The sequence below is a fragment of the Nyctereutes procyonoides genome, unplaced genomic scaffold, assembly GCF_905146905.1.
Source record: "Nyctereutes procyonoides isolate TBG_1078 unplaced genomic scaffold, NYPRO_anot_genome, whole genome shotgun sequence".
NCBI classification, from domain to species: Eukaryota; Metazoa; Chordata; class Mammalia; order Carnivora; family Canidae; genus Nyctereutes; species Nyctereutes procyonoides.
Window position 1 is genome coordinate 9,303,725 of NW_026575141.1, and position 23,613 is coordinate 9,327,337.

Here is a 23,613-nt window from a genome sequence, read left to right on the forward strand (position 1 = left end):
CTTACATTATAGGAAGCTGATAGGGAGTAAAAATAGATAAATGAGTCATGTTGTGACAGGTATGCATGGGAAAACAGGGCAGGTTAAAAAGTTTGGGAGTGTCTTCCTCGTAAACTCCAAACTTCTTAGTATGGTGGAACAAAGCTTTCACCATTTGGCCCATCATCTACTGTATACCACTATAAAGACCACACTCAATGTTCCATCTTTCTGAAGTTCCCTTTGTCTTGTGTCTCTGCACTAATTGCTATTCAGTCTTCTGAGTAGTGGACACATCATCTCTTTCATGACATCCTTGAAATTTTCTCTGACACCTCCAAATTCTTATTTGTATGCCAGAACAGGCTGAACTTCTATAATAGCATTTATATAACATTGTCATTTTCAAATTTCTGTCTTCTTCAAATATACAATAAACTCACTGAGACAAGAACCATGCTAACGTCACCTTAAATCTGTGACAGTTAATGCTGAGCCTGGCAGAGAGTGAACACTGAATAAATACTTGATGAAGGATGTGGGTGGGTGCTCAGATAAAATAAGGCCATTTGAGGACATAAGGTTGTCAAAGACCATCAAAAATGTAAGAAAAACTGGACTATTTTTTTAATATTTATTTGGAATACCTTTAAATCATGTACAGGGTTGACAGGCTAATCACTTTTTAAAGGTTACCTTTTTATAAAACATAACTTGGAGAAATTATCAAGATGAAATCCCTAAAACCTATAGTTCTGTGCTCAGCCAGACAGGTACACTTGGGATATTATATTTTAAAAGATAACCTTTATTACCATAATAATTTCATGATGTTTTTTGTTGCAAATTAAGAACTACTTATAAGGACATTCATTTGCAGTAAACTAGAATTATTTAAATCTTTACTTTTCTCAGAAGAAAACTAGATCTCTAAGTGTTATAGACCTTACAATCAGTCTTTTATAGATAAAATCAAGAATATAGCAGATACCTGTTAGTTCTGTATATACCTCATGGCATGTGAGATATTTGCTAAAGCTCATGGCAATGAGAAAATACAAAATTGGATATCATCTTATGAAACTAATTCTATGCAATATTAATAATATTCTATTTGATCTTCAAAAGCAAAATGTAGTATCAATAGATTTCATTACTATTCATTCATTCATTACTATTTCATTTCATTACTCAGAAGAGTAACACTTTCCTGACTACAATTTTGAAAATTAAAAGTCCTAGCCAACATCTTTAGTGTATCAATTAATAATCATTTCAAATTCAATTTGATCATGGAAATGTAATCTGTGCTCAAAAAATCAAAATACTATCTCAGCCATGAGTTTTGATTCACATCTCAAAAACAAATCTTCAAGTGTATAGTTATTATTACTTGCCTAAGAAAAATCTAAGCTAGCTAAACTATTGAATATAGAAATGTAAAAGATATTAAAACAATGTAATTAGACAGAAAATTTAATAAACACTGAACTTATACTTGAATAAGTTTATTGTTTCTTATTTTTAATATATATACTCTGATAGCCCGTTTGAGTGGTTTTGGAGTTATCTTCTACTATAAATCTGGCTTTGAGGCACCTGTTGAGATCTCTACCAGGAACACATGGAGGCCCTGTAGCAGGTGGCATGACAGAGAAGATATTGCTGGAAGTGACATATTTCCCCTTCCAGACAGAGAGGTGACCACTGGGTGCTAAGTTTAGATAGACATCTATACAAACATCTTCGCCCACGCATACTTTAACAGTATGAATGTCAGTCATGTCGACTCTTTCTTTACAGTGTGTATTAGCATAACAAGCACAATAAAATTTTTTGGAAAATTGCTGCAGGTCTTCAAGTGTGGGTTTCCCTTGTACTGTGTATCTTCCACTTCTCTCAAGTTGAATAGCAAAATTCACTGGGTTCAGGTGAAGATAGTCATTTGAATTCCAATGTTTCCTTATACACACTCCTTGATCCTGGCAAAGCACTTGGCTACACATTTTGGCTGCTAGAGTGACGTTGATTATGTAAGGATTCAGCTTATTCTTTATGTAAGTGTCTAGCTCTGTGCAAATTTGCTGTAAGAGTATAAGAAGGTTAGAATATCAAGAGACAAGTATGTGAATTAATTCACTATCATATGCAATTTCTAAGGAAGCCTGATAAAACAGAACCCAGCAAGAGATAGGAAACAGTTTACCTTTTTAAAATTTATCTAGCAAGATTATTCTGTTTTTGTTACATTTGTAAGTAAGTTTCACATGCCATTTCGTGCCACTGAATAACTGACCAGTTGAACCTTAACTTCAACCCAACCTTGGGCTTCTTCAATAACTCATAAACTAATAAGACAGAATGATAGAGTGGTTAGAGAATGGTCTCTGGGGCCCATCTGCCCTGATTGGTCACAGTTCCATTGATGACTAGCTGTGTGACCCTTGGGAATCTCACAAGCTTTCTGAGTCTTAGTTTCCTATCTGGGTGACCTTGGGCAAGTCAATTAACTGGCTTATGCTTCAGCTTCATCATTTGTAAAATATGGATAATTATAGCACTTACCTCATAGGGTTGTTGTGAGATGAAAAGATACAATGTATATAAAAGTGTTTAGCACAGGGCCCAGCATATCATTGGTTAGCCCTCAAGAAATTATAAATTAAGGTAATAAGAATCATTTTGTAGGACAAGTTTAAACAGCATGAGAAAGATTTCTCAACTTCTAGCTCAAAATAACTACACAGGTTCAACTGAGTATCCTTTATGTTAAATGTTATGTATAGTTTAAGTCATGGGTGAATTATGACAACTCTTTTACAAATGTACTTATTTGGCAAAGCTTGAGTGATGAATAACTAAAATGATTCATCTCAATACTGGTGCATTCTAAAACTGGGATGCTGTCTTTTTAACAACACAGAAGATAGTCACTCCCTTTCTTTCATAATCCATAGTTCCATTGAGTGAGATGGCTGTGCTAATCCTCCAGCAAACCAGAGGAAGGTGGTAGTAGATCAGAAGGCAAGTAGAGGAATCTTGGCAGCTTACACTTGAATCTATCTCGTTATATTCCTTGAGGTGACACCATCGATGGTAGGAAGAATAGGGCCTTCCAAGAATGTCCATTCTCTAATGCCCTGGAACCTGTGACTATGCTACCTTGCATGGCAAAAGGAATATTACACATATTATTACAGATAAGAGTATGGATCTTCAGATGGAGAGATTATCTTGAGTTATCTGGCTGGGCTCAACCTAATCTTGTGAGTCCTTTAGAAATGTAGAAACTTTTCTGGCTGGGATTAAAAAAAAAAATGAGATGGAAGAAAGAGAACAAATTCAAAGGTAAAGGAGACTCAATCTAGCATTGCTGGCTTTGAAGCTAGAAGGGAGGGCCAAGAACTAAAGAATGCAGTGACCTCTAGAAGCAGAAATGACCTTAGCCATAGCCTGCCAGAAAACAGACATCTTGTTGCTACCACCACAAGGAAATGAATTCTACCAACAACCCAAATAGGTAAGAGAAGATCATCCTGTGGAAAGGAATGCAACCCTACCAACATTTTGATTTTAGCCCAATAAGACCCATGCCAGACTTCTAAATTACAGAACTATCCCAGAGTCCTGGGATCACGCCCTGAGCCGAAGGCAGACGCTCAACCAATGAGCCACCCAGGCATCCCGAAAACCTCTTCTTTTTTTTTTTTTGGGGGGGGGGGCCGAAAACCTCTTCTTAATCCTAGTTTTACATAGTGTTTATAACAAAATTCCATTTCTCCTGATTTTAATACAGCCTCATGTGAGGTAACCCTTCCTTCCTCTTGAACACCCCTCCCTTATCCACTGCGCCTAGTAGTTTCTTAAGTATGGCAAGTTCATTTCAAACTGCACTTACTTGTTTCCCTGCTTGGAATGTTCTTTCCTCTAATTTTTAACATAGTCACTTTACCTTGTCATTCAGACTGCAGCTTTAATTAAACCTCAGACACCTTTCCTATCTACTTTCTCACATCTTTCTATTTTAATTCTCTGTGTAGTACTTATTACATCAAATATTTCTCTTGTTTATTTTTTCTATCCAGCCAACATTAATATAAACTCCATGACTGCAGAGACTCTGTCAATATTCTTCAACAGTGTATCCCCAGGGCCACAATATATGAGAATTTATACGAAGTTCAGATGACAATCTGGGTGACCACAGGGACAAGAGCTGGGCAGAAAGAGGAGTAAAGGATAAGTATGGTTTGAGAATGATTAGTCTATACAAGATGTAGTCTTTGGAAGGATATGAAACTGGCTTTCTTAAAGATAAGGCCTGGTTTACAATGTTTGTCAATATCCATGGTGCAAATACATCTGCCATGGTCAATTTTAAGCTGTCAACTTAACATCACTGAGTGATTGGGAATCAAGAACTCATAATGGTAGTATGGTATGGAGAAGAACATCATCACATACTATTTCCACTTATATAGATACACTAGATATACATAACCTCAAGATTATCGGTAGTAGTAAAGTACATAACGAATACATTTTGAGTATTTACTACTTTTGTTTTTAACAGTATTTATTCCATTCTAAGTTTTTGTAATTTAAGTTTTAATAATGGTTGTGTTTAACAACCAGTTCACAAAATTTCCAAATATTCAACAATCAGGTCTCATGAGCTGGGACCAGTAGAAGCTGCTTGTCAGATCAATGGATCTAATAAAATGGAATGGGTGTAAATAGTTTGCTTACATTGGATAACAATTGTTTTAAGTCAATTTCAGTCTTTAAACCTGTAGTTACCAGTTTCTCAAGTTGTCAACGAATCAGAGGAAATAAGATGAGTAATCCATGATTCTATTGATTACAAATGACATAGAAAAAGGGGGAAGCAATGATAGAACTAGCATTCAAAAGTAGCAGAAATATATAAAACAGAGACCACAGGGGGCAATTTCAAGATAGGGTCATTAGGTAGACAATAGCCATATTTAAATTGAAGAACTGTCCCTGCATGAACAATGCTAAAGATTATCTGAGAGTCATGAGAGAAGAAGGTAAATTTAAGATTAAAGTGCAGTAACAAAAGAAAAACCATATGTGACAATGAAATAGTATGTCACACCATACTACTAATTGGGGAATGCCTGATTCATTTCTCATCAGAATAAGGGTGGAGTTCTCAGTTCTGGAAAAAAATAAAAAGGAAGTATATGGAGAATTTATAAATTATTCCATTAAAGAATTACAAGCCCCTTGAGAAGAGTGTTTACGTATTTGAGAAACAGTGAATGATAATCAGGAATATATTCAGGAGAATTATAATTTTTAAATGATTTTCTGACATGAAAGATTTTGCAAAAGGGACATATCCCTTTCTCCTAACTTCTGTTTTATGTTATTCCTCTTTATTGGTGATCAAGCCAGAGATAATAGAGTTCTACCAATAAATAGTAGGACTCAGATTACTTGGAAGAATCTCTTAATGGGGACTACTGCTGAGTACTTTTAGAAATGAGTTAACAATACAATGAGTCTATTGAAGGACAAGAGACAAAAGGTCTCTTCTGGTCTTAAAGTGTTGTATGAAGTGTCTTCTCTATAGGTCCTAGGATAAGACCCCTGGACCATGAACTTCATAGGATATTCTCAAGGGCACCTAACTCACTAGTATTTCCACATCTGTTAGAGAAGCAAAAGTTGAGCTCCAATTCAGTAGTGGCCACGTGACAACTTTACTCTTGTTTGAATCAAGAAGATTGAAGAGGTGAGGAAGAAAGACCTGTTACAGAGAACTAAACAAGGAAGAAAATGAAGGAAGAGGGAAAGGATTAGGTGATGATACTTAAAATCTTTTTGAGCTAAAGAAAGTGCATTATGTGAAAATGAAAGCAAGTCATCTATACAGAAAAAAAAATATCATTTTTCCCTAACAAAACAAGTTTTATTCAAAAAATTTTACTTAAAATAGATAATACTAAATATAATCTGTGGAAAATAAAGAAGCATTCCTTTTCATCTCCCTTAGAGAAATTTTGAACAATTTAGTAATATTTTCAAAAATTCCCAGTTGCCTATGCACCCCTTCCCCACTCCTGCCTGGTTCTTTTTGCTTCCTCTCTGCCCAACCCCACCAAACCATTTCTCCTAAAGTCTTTCCCATCTCAGAGGCAAGCCCTTCAAACCAAAAGCCTCAGTCATCTTAATCACTTCTTTTATCCAACCTACTCATCCAATCCCTCAGTCAGTCCTCTCACTTCTACTTTTGGGTTATATTCACATACCAGCACCTATGGTCCAAACCGTCAACTGCTTTCTCTTCCTGCTTCTGCTCTTGCCCCTCCACCATGGATCTTCAGCTCAGCTAAATAAGAAATGTTTGAGATTGCAACTCTTCCTCTCGGACCTCCTCGTGGCATTCCATGTCAGAGTGAAAGCCCCCTGGTGGTCCATGGAAGTCCTACATCTGACCCTCTGTCTTCTTGCGGACCACACCTCTTACCCCTGTCTTCCTTGCTTACTGTACGTGCTCCAGTCATGCTGACCTCCTCCGTCTTTCTTGACAAGCACATTCCAGCCTGAAGGCTATTGCACTTATCATCTTGGTCCCTGATTTCCATCAGGTCTCTGTTCCAACAGCACCTCATCAGAGAGGCCTTCTGTGACTGCCCTATCTTAAGTATCACCATTTTATCTCTCTTTATCCTGCCTACACTGCTTCATTGCTCTCTATCACTTATCACTACCTAATATATCCTATCCGTATATGTTGCATTTCCACTTGAAAAGATGGAGCTTCATGGTGATGGGACTTTGCTTTGTTCACTGCTACATTTTTTAGCACTTAAAGAATTATCTGGCACTTAATCAAAAGAGATGTTCAATAAACCAAGTGGTCAGCAAACATTTTCTGTAAAGGGGCAGACAGTAAATATTTTGGGGTTTTGAATGATACAGTCTCTGCCATAACTATTCAATTATTTCTTTATACTGCAAAAGCAGCCATAGACACTGAAACTAAGGAGCATGCCTATACTCCAATAGAACTTTACTAATAGACGCTGAAATTTAAATCTTACAGAATTCTCATGTATTTTAAATACTATCATTTTGGGGCTTTTCCCCATCTATTTAAAAAGGTAAAATCATTCTTAGCCCATGAGCTGTACAAAAGCAAGTAGGTCAGATTTGGCCCATGGCCATCATTGCTGGTCCTTGTAATAAACTTCCACTGAATAACTAAATGAATAAGTAAAGTAAGTGCTTAATAAATAGTAATTGAATGAATAAAAGAATTGACTATTCTTTCATTGGCTAGATGAGAAATATCACAAAAAACAAACATCGTGTCAGAAAACTGAGATTGTAGTCCTGTTTTTGCCACTTACTAGCCAGATAGCCTAGAGAATTTCAGTCAATTTCACTGAATTTCTGTTTCCTCATTGGAAAACAGGTACAATATTTTCTGCCTTATAACATAACCACACAAAGGAAGGGTAGTTTAATGCAACCAGTATTAATTAAGCACCTACCACTATGTGCCAAGCATAGTACTTATTTTATTATTCAGTACCACAACAATCCTCAAACACATTAAAAGTGGAAATGTTTTCATCTATTTCCTATCAATTCAACTTACCACATTTTGGGTTAAATTGAGGCTTCCCCACATTATCATTCCAGAGACACCTAGAGAAACTGATTCACCGATTGTATTCACAAGATCATCCTGGCGAATGTGACAAAAAGAGTTAACAGAAATAAAACAGAAATACTATGCATAAGAAAATAACACCAAAGCTAAGAATTCTGGCTCAACAATAATAATTTAAGTCTTCCCCACTATTTATTTCTATCCTTGTTGCCACCACTATGCTACTATAACAAATTACAGATTTTTCTGTTATTGTTTTAATTGCTTCTATTAACAAAGGAGCAAAACCCATGAAAGCAAAAAAAGGAACTGAGTTACTATATTGTCTACTCTACCTAGTTTTTTATTGTTCTTAAGATATTATATGATTACATTAAAATGAAATATATTCTTTTTCATATGCGTATAACATTGTACAGTCACCAATGTGAATATTCCTAAAGGATATTAAAAGCTAAATCTCAAAAAAAATAAAAATAAAATAAAATAAAAGCTAAATCTCACCCCTTTGAAAATGATGTTGGATTCCACTAAACACCTTTTGTGGACACTAGTTCATAGGCCTCATGCCTTGATTTACTCACCTCTGTAAGATATTTCAACAACATATCAGTAAAAACTGGACGGGCATATACAAAGATCGGAAGTGGATGTTTAACATTTTTTACTTTAGAAACCCGAATGGCTTCCAAAACACGATTGCGGACATAAAGAGCAGCGAATGGAGAAGATTTTAATTTGCTGTTCAAATAAATGGATGGGAAAAGGGCTGTGCTTTCCTTCCACAACCAGTTGATCTCATCATTTCTTCTCTGTTCTACATCAAAGCAACTTCCATTGTAATTGGGATTTTTATAATTATAATTGTAGCAATCAGGATAAAGATAAAAACCCCATAAATAATTTGGCCGAAGGAACTTTCCCAACTTTAAAGTCTCTTGCATGAAACACTTTCCTGCCTTTTCAAAATCTGCCTGGGCTATCTTGGTGACCTCTGTGAGATTAAGGTGTATATGTTGTTGCTGAGCCAAGTCAATAGACTGTTCCTTGTATATATGTTTAGGTCTCCAGTTTCTTGCCCAGTTAGGCCTCCAGTAGTCCCAGTCAATGACAGCCAAGCCCATGCTGTCTGTTTCTATGTAATGGGAAATATCTTTCTTGGCTTTGTCCAAGTGCTTTTTTAAGGATCCCAATTGGGGGATTCCTCCATTCACATTTTTGCCAGTCGTTTTATCTATGTGGGGATAGTAGCCCAGTCTGTCAGCATAAAATAATGCAATGCCTTGTCCTATGACGCCTTTTTGAGGGCTTCCTATCAGAGAGAAAAGGTTCAGATCTAGCTGCACGTTAAACTTTTTAGCACAAAGTTCAGTGGGGGCATTCCAGCCCCAGAGGAAAGAAACACTTGGGATGAAAGGGGGTGCTCTGAACTCTTGAGTCAAGCAACGTGGAATCAGAAGGAAGATGAACACTGCTTGGGTTGTTCCACTGGACCCCAAAAAGCTCCTAAAGAAGATATTCTGGAACCTGAGAACTCCCATTGCAAAGATTAATGACTATGAAGATTTCTTCCCAAACACTTTGGCTTATCCAATATTTCATGCACAGAAGAGAGATAGTGGAATGAAGCCACTTTGATGGATAAAGAGGTATAAAGATCACGTTACTTTTAAATATTATTCTTCTTACTTCATGTTTCAAGAATGTTTTGCAAGTTGCTTCATCTGTAAGTGGAAAAAAATAATAAATAGAATATATTGTTACACTATGTTTCTGTATCAAGACTTTAAACTTTACCAAGTTTTCAACTTTAAGTGTAGGAGTTAAATTCAATTTTTAAAGCTGGAGAACTCCTGTGTTTGAATCAATAAAATTATTTTCTCCTCTGTGTGATACACATCATGTTATAGCTAACATTTGTCTCATCTTTCCAAATCATTACTGAGACTACAGAGAATGTAGCTATTTTTTCCCTTTGCCTTTCTGCTTCTGTAGGATGCTGTGCCAAGGACCTGTTAAATAAAATTCCAGTTGAACCTCTCATTTTTGTTTGTTATTACTTGAAAGACCATTTTATAGTAGCATGCCAAAAATTGAAAATAACCTATCATAGAATTATGAGATTTCATCTTTTTTTTTTGAAGGGGGGCACCTAGAGGAGGAAGCAAAAGTCACTTCTACCAGAAGTAATATATCAAAAGTGTGCTCAAAACTATTGAATTAACCCAAATCTCCTACTGAGGAACATGTTTAAGTGTTATTTGGAATAGTGCTCCATCATATCTCAAAGTAATGGAGTAAAAGATAAGTAAAATATGCACTATACTTATAGATATCTGTATCTCTATATATACGTACACAAAACTTATGTATAGGCACAAAAATATGTAAATATTTTTATGAAACAAAGTATCTCTTCTTAATACATCTTTAGACAAAGTCTTGGGGCACAGAATTGGGGGCAGACCTGGGTTAGCATCTAGAAAGGCATCTTCATTGAGAGGATCTACTAGAGACTTTACACAAGAATCTCATCTCCCTAGAAAATCTTACCTGACTTAATTCCATATGATTAACATCTCTCCAGGAGTGTGTATACCGTTTGTTCTCTATTTAGATCAACTAGGTTGCTTTGCAAGTGTCCTTCTTGCCCATTGTCTGGATAACTGCTTCCTAAAGTCCTCCTGCTAAGCCTTTAGTATCTTCCCAATTCCTAACAATAGTATTTGCCCAGAAGTCCTTTCAGGGACCAACCACTCAACTTGTCTTCAGTGGTGCCCAGGCCAGAAGCCTGTTGGCTTTTTTTTTTTTTTTTAAGATGTGTATTTATTTATTTGAGAGAGAGAGAGAGGGAGAAAGCATGAGCAGGGGCGAGGGGCAGAAGGTGAATAAAGACTTGCTGCTGAGCAGGGAGCCCAGTGCAGGACTCAATCCTAGGACCCTAGGATGATGACCCCAGCTAAAGGTAGACGCTTAATCGACTGAGCCACCCAGGCACACTGCCTGTTGGTTTTAACATCTTCCTAGAGCACTGGCAAGTCATTAACATTCCTTAAAAAAAAAAGATTCTTTTACCTCAGAATAAATTTAAAAGCTCAAGATTTGAAGACATCCAAAATCTTACTTAATTAACTCTTACTCTTATAAAGAAATTTTATCATTACAACACGTTAGCTAGAACCTTTGAAACAGGAATGTTTTATCTGAGAATTTGTCCTAAATTATTTTGTAATAAAAATGATATAGATAGATATAGATACTTAAAACGTGTCATTCACCACTATGTATTGTAGTATCTATGACTAGAAAATACTAAAAGCAACTTCACCACCCAATGATGAGATGCTTAAATAAATACAGTATTTTAGCCTGAAGGAATTTGTGCAGGCATCAGAGCTAGTTATAAAGATCACTAAATAACATGTAAAGATGCTTGCCTAAAGTACTAAGGACCAACTAGCTCCTTGCCTTGATGTTACTGAAAACAAGCAGTTTTTTGAGATATACAGAAACATAAGCACATGCTTAAGGAATTAAAGAATATCCAGGGATGTAAAAGAATATTCATATTTCCTGAGAGTCCATTACATGTTTTTGATCTTCTAGTTTTCTTTCATTCAGCTACCATATAGTTTCTCAAATAAAAACTGAGGAGAAAAATAAAACTTAAGGCTAGCCTTTTATTTGCCAAAAGAGATTTGAAGTTCAATTTCTCCTTAGTGGGAAGAGGAATATAATCATCCACCTTCTTATTGTTTATTCATTAGGATGCTTGTTCAGGGTGTTCTTGTTTTAACTTTTTTTTTCTTCTTTTAGAGAGAGAGAGAGAGGAAGAGAGTGAGCATACACACAAGTGCCTAATTGCTCACTCAGTGGGAGGGGCAGAAGGAGAGAGGGAGAGAGAGAGAGAGAGAGAGAGAGGGAGAGAGAGTATCCCAAGCAGACTCCTGAATGAGTGGAGCCCGATGAGGCTCAATCTAATGACCCATGAGATCACAACCTGAGCCAAAATCATGAGTTGCTCACTTGACCAGCTAAGCTGCCTAGGTGCCCCTCATTTTACTTTTCGAAGGAGCTGTGGTTGGGATTTTTGAGGTAAGGACAATCAAGACAGAAAAAGCCAAACAAAACAGCTAAATTTCTTGGTTTAATTCTAGCCTCTTCTTTTCTACTACAAATGCTTTATTTCTAGAAAATCATAATTAACAGATGGAGAAGTCAAGTCATAGGACTGTCTTCAGAACCCACTCTTCTGCTATTCTCATTTCCTAGAAGGAGTCTATGTATATATTACCTCAATGGAATTAAGAACTGAATTCATATACTATCCTCTTACTATTATAGATTTTGAATATAAATTATTATTATCAATGTCAAGGTGAAATTCAGAAATGTGTACAAAAACAGATAAAGCCAAGATTATAACTTTAGTGAGAGCTAAATTAGGACTGAAGAGAGGGCCAGAGTGGAGAGTCCCAAGGTTGAAGATGTTCCACAGCACTTCTTAGGTCCCTGTTACTTACCCTACTGGCCTCAGAACAACTGAGCATGATAAAGGTTACAGTTACAATATTCACCAAATAGTCTCTAGCCTCAGGATGCTAAAGGTAACTTTAATGTATCTAGATTACCTCCATAAATACTTTGGGAATCATTCTTGAATATCAAAAAATAAGAAAACAAAACTTCAAGTGAGCAGCCAGCCCCAAATTTATTACCTTTGTAACCCTTGTATACTAATTACATTTGGTAGGCTATGTTTCATTTCTGAAGTATTACTTGGTCTCTAATTTCAACTCAAAGGCTGACTTCTACCTCCAGTTACAAGTTATACTGGATCTGAGCTGAGTTCTGAGCAAACTTAAAATAAGAGACCAGCATAATAGTCCCAAAAGCAGAAAAATCCATGTGCAATTTTCTTCTCTTAAAGAAAAAATTTATTCATGCTTTCAGGAAAGAAAAGAGCCTTCAAGCAAGTTTTCTTTTTTTCTTTTTTTGTAGGAAATTTCTTATTAAGCTATGATGTTTTATAAATAACTTGGCCAGAAATGGATATGATGATAAACTTGATTAAACAAGAGAAGTTAATACTATTTTTGGTGGCATTCCATCAACTCCTTCTTCCTTCTCCTTTTCCTTTGTTATTATTATCTTTATTATTACTCTACTTTGTTCCTTCTGCTTCATTCTTAACTTTGTCAGTGTCTCCCACAGATAGTTTTTGCACAGGCTGGAGCTCCTCAAGGCTAAAGAAATTGCTCATTCTTGGGGCTCCTGGCTGGCTCAGTCCTTAGAGTATGTGACTTGATCTTGGGGTTGTAAATTTGAGTCCCATGTTGGGTGTAGAGATAACTTAAAAATAAAATCTTAAAAAAAAAAAGAAAAAGAAAAAGAAGTTGCTCATTCTTAATCTGTATATCTACTACTAACCACTAAGTGCCAAACAATTTCCACTAAAGAGGTAGATTTAAAAACATGGCACATTATAGAACTTCTCATTCTTTTTCACAGATACCCATATTTGATTTTTCCTATCACACTATGCAGTAGAAAGAAAAAAAAACAACTTATTGTTGAGGCAGAATTGTAAAAGTTTCCTCTGAAATATCAGATCTGCTCCAGAAATTGCTCCAGATAATTGCTCATCAGTATTCAACGTGTTGGTTGGGAAAAGGCAGCTCTTTGCCCAGTCAATTAAGAGAAGACTTAATCTTTTGAGATGTTACTGTGTGATGGAGGGAGGGTGTGTATACTTGAGCTTTGCATCCTTGCAAATTCAAGAGCCTTATAGTAGCAAAAAAGATTGGTAAAGATGTCATATTAACAAAAAATGCTATAAATTTTAAGAACCCAGGTAAAACAAGTCCTAATTGCAGTTGTTTTGATTGTTAAAGCATTTTGTTAAATTATCAAAAGATTTCTGTAGTATAATAGAAATGAAGAATGAACTGGTTTCAAGGAAGTACACAGCATTTGCTGTAAAAGTAATTTCTCTTCACAAAATTAAAAAGAATTTATATTTTCAAAGTGATTAAGAAAGCCGGGTTTGACATTTGTTAGAGAAAAAAATCCTAATTTTCTGAATCCCCTAAGGTGGGAAAGGAGAGGGAAGATTAAAAAAAAAAAAAAAAAAAGAACCAAACAAATAAAATCCTTCAAAAGCAGTTCCCAAAATTAAACTTTATTTAATTGCTATAGTAGAACATAGAGATGTAATTTATACATGTTGATGTTATGCAATAAAATTTTGTCCTGTTGGGCCATGATATAATTAGAAAGTCATAGATCTAAGAAGCTAGAAAACCATAGGATTATTAAACATGAATTCTAGATATTGAGGCCTTAAGCAAGTTATATTGATATATTGTGAAAGATATTAACATTCCAGCTTTTGAAAATGCAAAATAGTTCAATAGCAAGAGTGTTTAATTGAAAATAAGAAAACAATTCATCCTAGTCTTAGAAGAAAATTCCTTTGGAAAGAAGGTGAATGTGCCTGTAATAACATTCTGTGTCTATGATATCTCTGTAGACACCAGAGGCCTTATAATAGAATGTATACATTATACCCTTAATTTGAGGATAGGGCTGTTTTTCAAATTTCCAAGTCACTTGACTTATACTCAATAGATACATACGTGAGTTACTTCATTAATTGAATGAATGAGCTTGATACACTTTAAATTCCAGTAAACTCAAAATTACAGCTAATAGTGACATTTTAAAAAGAAAGTGCTTGAACAAAAACCAAAACACACCATCCAGAATCCACAGAGCTGTCAAAGAAAAACCAGAGCAGTAGGGGAAAGAGACTACAATGTAGAACTGAACTCAATTCCAAATACAAAAAGAAAAAGTGGGACTTTATAGCCAAAGAGCAAAGTGGAGGGTCTGTGGATAGAAAATTGCTAAGAGGGAACATCAGGGGCAAGGGAAAATTTGGCTAAGCTGACCTAACAGGATTCTTGCTGAAGTCAGGCCAGGGTGATGAGGCAAGCACTAGGGGAACAGTGGAAGACAGGAAACCTAATCAGATTTCCAAGATGACCAGATATGGAGGATGGGACTCCTTGCTAAACTGACTTACCAGGGTTCTTGCCAGAACTAGATTCTACAGGAAGGATACAGAAGCCCACCATTTGAGGATTTGTCAGAAAGAGAGGTCAACCAGCCTGATTGTCATGGTCAATAGAGAATCTTTGTCAGTCCCCACTATTGTGTACCCTGGATGAGTTAATCATATAATTAGGTAAATGAACCCAATGTACTCTGAACTTCAGGAAACTCAAAATCATGGCTTATGGCATCACTTTAAGATGAAAATGTTCAAATAAAAGCATCCAGAAGCCACAGAGTTCAAACATTACTCAGAAGACAATTATGTCTTCTATAGCCAAACATGAAGCACTGACACACCCAGATATGACAAAACTAACTACTTGAATAATTGAATAAAGTCTTAAGGAGTCTCTAAATTTGAGCTAGATAAAAACACAATAGCTTTGCTGGGGTTACTTTCTGCAATGCCATTTGTCAAGCCACAGACTGAGCTTAGTAATGCAAGTAATGACTTCCAGTCAAACCCACATCCCCCCATTATAAACCTGAGACCAATCCTAGTTCTTCTGTAATTATGGTGTCTCAGCTGCCTAGCACAAATTGGCAAAAGGCCTTAGTACCGCTCAAGTCAAAGTTTAGGAGTAACAAGCACCTCCATGATAACCAGTGCTGCGCACAATGAAATTCACGAAGGTATGCCAGTTATAACACGAGCTAGGAGTTTATAATTGGTCTTCTGTGAGCAAACTAATGATTCTCTTTCCTTGATCAGCCAGATGACTTTTTGGGTTTTATTTCTCTGAATTATCAAAGTCATAGTTACTAAATCTACATGTGGGATTATATTAAAGATCCAAATGGCCACTATAGTCTAATACAGAGAGCACCTATTTGCTCATAAAAGTAAAGGCAATAGGGATCCAATTGCATCAAATGTGATTAAGCACATTTGCAAATGTTGAAGATAAATGTCATTGAAGAAAAATATATGAGCTCAATTTCAAAAACAGTACAAGGTGTTTTACTTCTTATCAATTTACGATATTTGGTGCCTATACAGATACCAGGCTCTTAGGATGCAGACTGATTTTTTTTTCTTGAGAAGAAGACTGCTTCAAAAATCTTGTCAGAGTTTTAAGTGATTTGATACCTTTCTTCCTAAAAATACATGTTCTACAGTCTACCTTAAGAATGCACATTTTGTGAAAGCAAAACTATGGTTGAAGTTCCAAGCAAGCAAATGTCTTCCCAAGCTATTCATCTTTTTCTCCACTTCTGAGGAATGTGTGATAATTCAGTCTAGGCCAGCTTTTTAGCCAGGATCTAAAGTAAAATAAAACTCAAATCTTTAATTATCCACATGAAAATCCTTGTTCCTTTGAAGAAGGAGAGTTTTGTGGTGACATTTCTTATGGGCAGTATGAATTCCATATGAGAATTATACATGTTTCATTCTAATGGGATCCTGCCTTGCATGTCTTGTATAAGTCTTTTTGCCCTGGATCATTAAAAATCTATTCTGAGCCTAGAGATACCTCTCCCAATGACTGCTCCCACTGTGTAGCCATTCCAAACACATCTGACTATTGAAGTGTTCATTTCTGATTGCCACCAAGGTGAGTGTAAATGTGTTCAGGCTCTCAGAAAAATTGTACTCATTTCTTAGTACCAGTCACAGTTTTTATTCACATTTGAAACAAATATCTTTCTCACTAAACTATCAGCTCACTACTATGTCCCCAGTTCCCAGTACTGTGTCTGATACATAGCAGAAGGTCCATAAGTACTCAACTGTATGGGTGAATGAATGAATCTATCCATCAATTAATTCTTTGATCAGATTATTTTTTCCTTTTTTCCAGTTTCACTAAATTATTTTTAATTTCCTATTATTCTTCCAAAGCACAGGTTTACCTATTGGATAAAATCCAATTTATTTTATCTTAAACATTAACAAGATAAGGAGTTACAAGAGTTAAAGAAGTAGCAATGGCTATTTTGACCTCACATTGTGGTATAAATAGTAAGATTTATCTTAGAGATTATAATTAGCAGGGATTTTTAATATTACTAATTCAAGTCTAATCCCATCCTCTCAGGACGGTCCCTAACTGCTACCATTCTGTCCAATTAATGATGTGCTATAGCTCAAGAGTAGAACAAATATGCCACAGAGTATCACTAGTGACATTTAGTGGTGTCTCTTTTTGCAGTTGACTCTTCTCTCCTCTTCATACATTCACTTTTAATTTTTTTCTCTCTATCTTAACTGAGTGTTCATCTGCCAGTGGAACCTGAAGGATGGAGACACTCACAGATAAAGGGATTAAGGAGCTCAGATCTTGAGTGGGTTAAAATTAGAGAGAAAGACAAACCATAAGAGAATCCTAATTCTGGGAAACAAACAGAGTGGCAGAAGGGGAGGAGAGTGGGGGGAGTAACTGGGTGAAGGGCACTAAGGAGGGCACTTGATGGGATAAGCACTGGATAGGTGGAAGATTCAAATTATTCAATCTTTAGGTATTAACTCTTTAGAAATATATTGGTGGTACCTGGATCAATCTCACTCGCAGGGATGCGGGGATAATATGTGAAATGATACCTATGAAGTATTTTTTACAAGAAACTATACAAATATAGAGTGCACTATTTATATTATGAAATCTTGCTTGTGATGGTTCATTTGCATTTATCCCAGACTATAAGAATGACATCTAAAGTAAGGTGCAAGGTGTCAGTTGTTTTTGACTTCTAGCAATTGAAAAGTCAAAATATGTAATTAGACTAGGACTACCTCTAAAAAAATTTAGGGATTGTGAATTCCTAGTCCAAGAACACCAAAGAAATGTTTACTGCAGATACTGAAATTTTTAGATGATAAGGACAAGTTTGGGGGAAATAGCCAGACTCTAACTCTCCTTTAAAGATTGTGGTCAGTGGGCAGTCCTGGTGGTTCAGCGGTTTAGCGCCGCCTTCAGCCCAGGGCGTGATCCTGGTGTCCCAGAATCGAGTCCCACATCGGGCTCCCTGCATGGAGCCTGCTTCTCCCTCTGCCTGTGTCTCTGCCTTTCTCTCTCTCTCTCTCTCTCTCTCTCTCTGTGTGTGTGTCTCTCATGAATAAATAAGTAAAATATTTTAAAATTAAAAAAATAAAGATTGTGGTCAGTGAAAAAGGCAGAAAGGAAGAGGAAGAATCATAGCTGCAAAATTTACTTCAAATTGTAGAAACTCAGTAAAAGTTGTATTTACAGTCAAAGTGCCCCCTTATCTTCACCTACAGTTTGGGAGGTTGCTGCTGTTTGGCCTCCAAGGAGATCACATGCTTCTAGTTCAAGGAAAAAGAGCACTGCAGAGCAAGGGCTAAACATCATCCCAGTATTTTAGATGCATTTTGGGCAAAAATGAAGAGTAGTTGTGAACATGATTATCCAAGAAAGTGATGCTCCATAGGCCTATTCCTAGGATTTTTTTCCCCTAAAGTTCAGACCATGGACTATTGGTGAGGCATAAAAGTGATTGTAATGAGCACTTTTTAAAAAAGAAGTGAAATCAATTATCATAGAGTAGAATGGCTAAGTTAGGATAGAACAGGGCAGGACAGAATTGGAAGCAAGAGAATACCAATCATCACGTGGAGTAAAACATATTATTTTATGAACCATATGTGTCAGTTATATATTTACAAATTTGTCCCCTTGGTCATAACATAAAATGTATTTTTTACCGTGGAACAGTTCAAGCCACTCAGATGGCAGAAGCCTTGGAGTCTGATGCACCTGGGTTTTCAATATCGAAAACAAGCCCTTTCTTATTGAGTGGGCCTTAGTCAAGTTCTCAAATCTCAATAATTTAATCTCTTCAGCACCCAGAATAGAATTCTGATCCGTTTGAAGACTCTTTAATGTCCATAAATGACTAAACTACCATAACAGCTTCCATGTGCCTGTAAAAATGTTAAATAAAGTCTATATATTTTTCTCCTGTTAATCTGTCTTTTGTCAGCTCAACTCACAGGTTCCAGGTGCAGAATCTAACAGGGAAAGGCAAGTTCTTCTTTCTACCATACAACTGGCACAGAGTAAATACCAAATAAACGTAAGTTGTTCCTGTTGTTATTGATAATATTATCCCTTGCCTCCACCCTCTTTTGTGTGAAAGGCAGGGAAAAGCGTGACAAACGGAGGCAAAGTCCAAGACTATTTCATGATTCATAAGCCTGCTAGCTTTAAAGCTTCCCTAGGAAATTAAAAAAAAAAAAAAAATATATATATATATATATATATATATATAACTCTAAATAAAAAAGCATTATGGATTTATTCTGGTGGAAGTGAGATACTCAACAAATTCATACCTCCATGGAGTCAGATCTGATGATGTTGCTGTGCCTACCAATGGCATTCATCAGCACATAGCATGATCTGAGAGGAAACCTACATGAGAAAGTCTTCATGGATCATGACTCTATCAGCAGATCAGACTGGCTCTAGCCTTAGTGTGCCTTGCATTAATTTGGCTGTGACTACTTCCTGGCATCTTATGGAGGAGTCCACTAAGAAAGCAACCTCTTCAAGCTCAGACTTCAAACTCTTCTCTCAGCCTGATGGAAATATTTTTCTAGCTTGTCAAATGTGATTATCCAGACAGTTTTCAGCCTTTATATTGGATTAGTGGAATAAGTAAGTGGCAAATAAATAACATTTAAAATGAATAATGGGAAAATTATTAATGTAGGATTCAGATATCTCTACAATGTTGGGTGATTATATATTAGTTTGGCCGAACGAGGTGGCTCCGCTTCCATTTCATAAAAGAAAAAGAGCAGTTACCAAAACTCAAAGATACAATAGTTAACAAAATTATTTCTCAGTATCAAATTTCTTTTGGCTATTAGCATGCTTATTACATCTACAAATACATATAATCATTACTGTTGTTATTAAAATAAGCAATACATCTAACATATCACATATTTCAAAATGTGTGACAGATGCTATCCAAAAAGAAAACTTAACTACAAAGTCAATCTTCGAATAACATTGTAAAGATCCATTAATATTTATAGTTATTTCTGCTCCCGTACACTATTCCATAAAAGCCTGAGCACATTTACCCTTGTAAAATGAGAAGAGCAGGCAGTTGTACTTGTCTCTTCACCAAGATCAGAGGAGAGCAGAAGTACCCTATGATTCTCACCTGAGACAAGGGAAACAGGAACTCAGAGTGACGAACAACTAGGATCTGGCTAATTTATGATGGGATGGGAGTGTCCCTAAGACTCACCTACTAGGAGAGGGCTCAAGAAAAAAAGGAATTCTGAGAGAATGGGGAAATCAGAATTTCTGGAGCAGAAATTCTGCTTTAGAACTTTTGAAGAGTTTGGACCAACTATGAAGTTGGGGGATGGACCAAGTATGAGTTTAGGGGATGGGGATAAGATCTTTATAAAACCTAGTATTTTGCTACCAAAACAAACAAGCACAAAACAGAATAGATAGATAACAAAATAACTTCAAAGATTTAAGAAGAAACTTCCAAGGCACGTGTTCACTTGTATAACATAATTATAGGGCAGTGAGTCTCTCGAGGTTGAATCTAATTACTACTTTAGTTACTTAATGAATGTTTATAATTTTAAGAAAAAGTAGTTTTTATTCAATTGTGTATCACTTATTTGCTTTTAATTCTTAACAAGCAATAGCTACAGTTTTAAAAATCCAAGATATAAGTAATATTTATTGGTCGTCTAAACTGCTTTACACAAATGTGCAATATTTGTTATATATTAAATGTTAACATGAATACAGCAAGCCTTTCAGCAAAATGTCGTTAAGAGACTGTTTACAGAAAAGCAATTTCTTTCAAGCAATCTTTAAAATCAGACAATCAACAAGTAATTATGAAGCCATCTAATGATTTTTAGTTAACAATTAATTATGGTATTTGAACATCTCCGTAACACTCTGGGGTAAGAATTATCATCCTCATTTTCTAAATGAGGAAGTAAGCATTAGCAAAAATTAGATAACTTGCCCACCAATGGAGTTCTAGCTAATTCTGAAGATCTTACTCTTTACAACGTCCTCTACTGGACAAGTCACTATTATTATAGACATGAAAAGGTGTGCAGTTAGGGGTATGCAGGTGGCTCAATGGTTGAGCATCTGCCTTTGGCTCAGGTCGTGATCCCAGGGTCCTGGGATCAAGTCCCACATCAGGCTCCCTGCAAGGAGTCTGCTTCTCCCTTTACCTATGTCTCTGCCTCTCTCTCTGTGTGTGTTTTTCATAAATAAATAAATAGAATCTTAAAAAAAAAAAAAGGTGTGCAGTTAGGCCCCATTTGCAGTGCTCTTACTCCTAAACCACTTGTCTGCTTTGGGTTTAGATAACTTTACCCTTTCTATTAACTTTTTTGCACAACTATTGTTTTTTGTTCATTCACTCTGAATGATACATGGTATGAAGGTAGCAAATTATGTTTTGTTTTGACTTCATTTACTCAGTTTTGAACAGGTAAGTGGAAATGTTGTGTTCATAGTTACTAACTTTCCACATTATAGGACCTGAGAAGTTAGAATAAGAAGTCCTTTAAACTAAAAGACTAACACTTTATCTAAATTAGAAGTATATTTGAATTATTTATGGGGTCTTTTATTTCCTGGTTAATGTATATAACCTTCTAACTTTGCCAACAGTGATAAAATACAGCCTTGTCATCTAACTTTCTCAGAAAAGTACAATGTAGAGAGGGTGAAGTCTGTGCCCATCAGCACTGAGCCTACATCTTTGTCATATAAAGCACACTGAGATAACAGAGGACAAACGGCACTGGCTTGAGTCTAGCTTCAGTCCCAAATCTAAAAAGAGAGTTGAATAGTCACTAACATTTTAATTTTCTTCCTTTCCTTCCCTCCCTTTCCCTTCTTCCCTTCTCTCTCTAGACACTGTACACATATTAACACATTTCTTCCCAATAATAACCCTCAGAGGTAGGCACAAGTTTTGTCTGTTTTATACATGCTACTCAACTTTATTTTTTACTTCAGACAGGCAAGTTTCAGTTGAATCCCTTAGATTCAGATTTCAGAACCAATATACTCCATTGTCAAAGTCCTGGAGGGCCTTATGTCAGCAGTTCAGATGAGGAAAATAAACCAGTTGCTGTGTGGCCCAGGTGCCTTCTTCAGTTCATGAGATTTGTTTCATTAAAAAAGGGTGACATGCGAGAAGTTTCTGACTATCTTCAAAGATTTAGACTCAAACTTTAAATTTTTAGGGAGAGAACTCCAGAAACAGCCCAAAGAGGCATGGCTGGAGGTTCAGTCTCTTGTAGCACTGGTGTCTGTAGTCAAATATAGGATAGTGTCCGAAGCAACAGAATTGTTCCACACCTCAGCCCAGCCCCTTTCCATATTCCTACCTGTGGCAAAAAGGGGGGTCTCCATTATTTTTGTCATAATCTGCCTAAATTTGCTGGCACCTCTAATGCCTCCCTCTTCATCTAGAAATAATGTCATATATTCCCCTTAACTCTTCTATGCCTGCACTCATGGGCTGCCCTCCATAGGCTCTGGCTGTACCCCACAGCTTCTCATCGCTTGATTTGTTCTGATGCCTGAAGAATATTCTCCTGTGCCCTGGTTTTCACCTCTCTGCTTAGAACATTCTAGTGAACACTGTAGTACTCTGCCTGCTTTGGTTTTAATTCTGGTTTCTCCTTTGTACTTTATCTTAAAACGTCTCTTGGCTATAAGCTCTGCAACCCAAGTAAAGCTTCTGACACTACTGCCAAGGTCTGCCATCTACTTGCTTGCAATTAATTAAGATTACCTCACGATTCTGATCTTACCTGGCTCACAACCTCAGTTACAACTTCTCTATTGCTCCGATTCCTTAGTCAATTTACTTCTATTTAGATTTTTTTAGTTTAATAAGCTCCCTAGTGTCTTAATTTTTTGCCTAAGTGAGAATTTTAGATACTACAGAAGAATATTGAGATGTTCTAGATTCACTGGGGCATCTCCAGCTATACCATAGGTGCTGATTACTTAGTTGAATCAATAAATTAAGTAATACTTAATAAATTAAGTAATTAACTATTTTATTTTTTAAAAGATTTTATTTTTAATCTCCACATCCATTGTGGGGCTTGAACTTTCAACCCCGAGATTAAGAGTCACACACTCCACCAACTGAGCCAGTCGGGCACCCAGATTCAACTATTTTAAATGGAGCATTTATTACAAGTCAAGCACAGGCATGGAGGACACCACTTAGGCCAGTCTCTGCTCTTGTAGAGCTTTAGTGTGAGGAGACAATAAGCAAGTAAACAAGCAAATGATTTCAGAATGATAAATGCTGTTTTAATCCATTTGGATTGCTATAACAAAATAGCACAGACTAAGTTACTTATATACAACAGAAATTTATTTCTTACGGTTGTCAAGGCTAGGAAGTCTAAGGTCCAGGTGCCAGTATAGTTAGGTGTTGGCTCTCTTCCGGGTTGCAGACTTCTCTTTGTATCCTTACATAGTGGAAGAAAGCTAATAAGCTCTGTGTGGGCTTTTTCATAAGGGCAGTAATCCCATTCATGAAGACTCCACCCTCATGACCTAAGCACCTCCCAAGGACTCCACTTCCTAATACCACCACGTTGGGATTTCAACTTGTGAATTTTGAGAAGACACAAATATTGAGACTATAGCAAATGCTATTATAAAACCTGAAAGAAGAATGAGAAAGATAGCAATGGGGGTTGAAAAGGTAAGCCTTGTCCACGTTTAAGTGAAATATACCATATTGACTCTTAAAGAGATTTTATCAGTTAACACTCTCTTCAAGAATTGAGAAGCCTGATTTCCCCATATCCAAACTAACATTGTATTGTCATACTTTATAAAGACTTTGCCAACCTAGATGATGTA

At 36.3% G+C, this 23,613-nt stretch overlaps 1 protein-coding gene across 1 annotated transcript; it reads right to left on the reverse strand.

Moving 5' to 3' along the window:
- Positions 1-1,487: 1,487 nt before the first annotated feature.
- On the reverse strand, positions 1,488-23,200 carry SPAM1 (sperm adhesion molecule 1). The gene is made up of 4 exons (XM_055307512.1): positions 23,127-23,200; positions 8,215-9,354; positions 7,616-7,705; positions 1,488-2,063 (listed from the first exon to the last, which is right to left on the reverse strand). Exons 2-4 carry the CDS (start codon positions 9,169-9,171, stop codon positions 1,488-1,490), a joined length of 1,623 nt encoding a protein of 540 aa, XP_055163487.1. The 5' UTR covers positions 9,172-9,354; positions 23,127-23,200.
- Positions 23,201-23,613: the final 413 nt, after the last annotated feature.

Coding starts and splice junctions, on each gene's coding strand:
- SPAM1 (XM_055307512.1), bottom strand. CDS start 9,171: ATGGGAGTTCTCAGGTTCCAGAATATCTTCTTTAGGAGCTTTTTGGGG. Junction 7,706..8,214: donor TGTTGAAATATCTTACAGAG/GTGAGTAAATCA, acceptor CACATTCGCCAG/GATGATCTTGTGAATACAAT. Junction 2,064..7,615: donor TCAATTTAACCCAAAATGTG/GTAAGTTGAATT, acceptor ATACTCTTACAG/CAAATTTGCACAGAGCTAGA.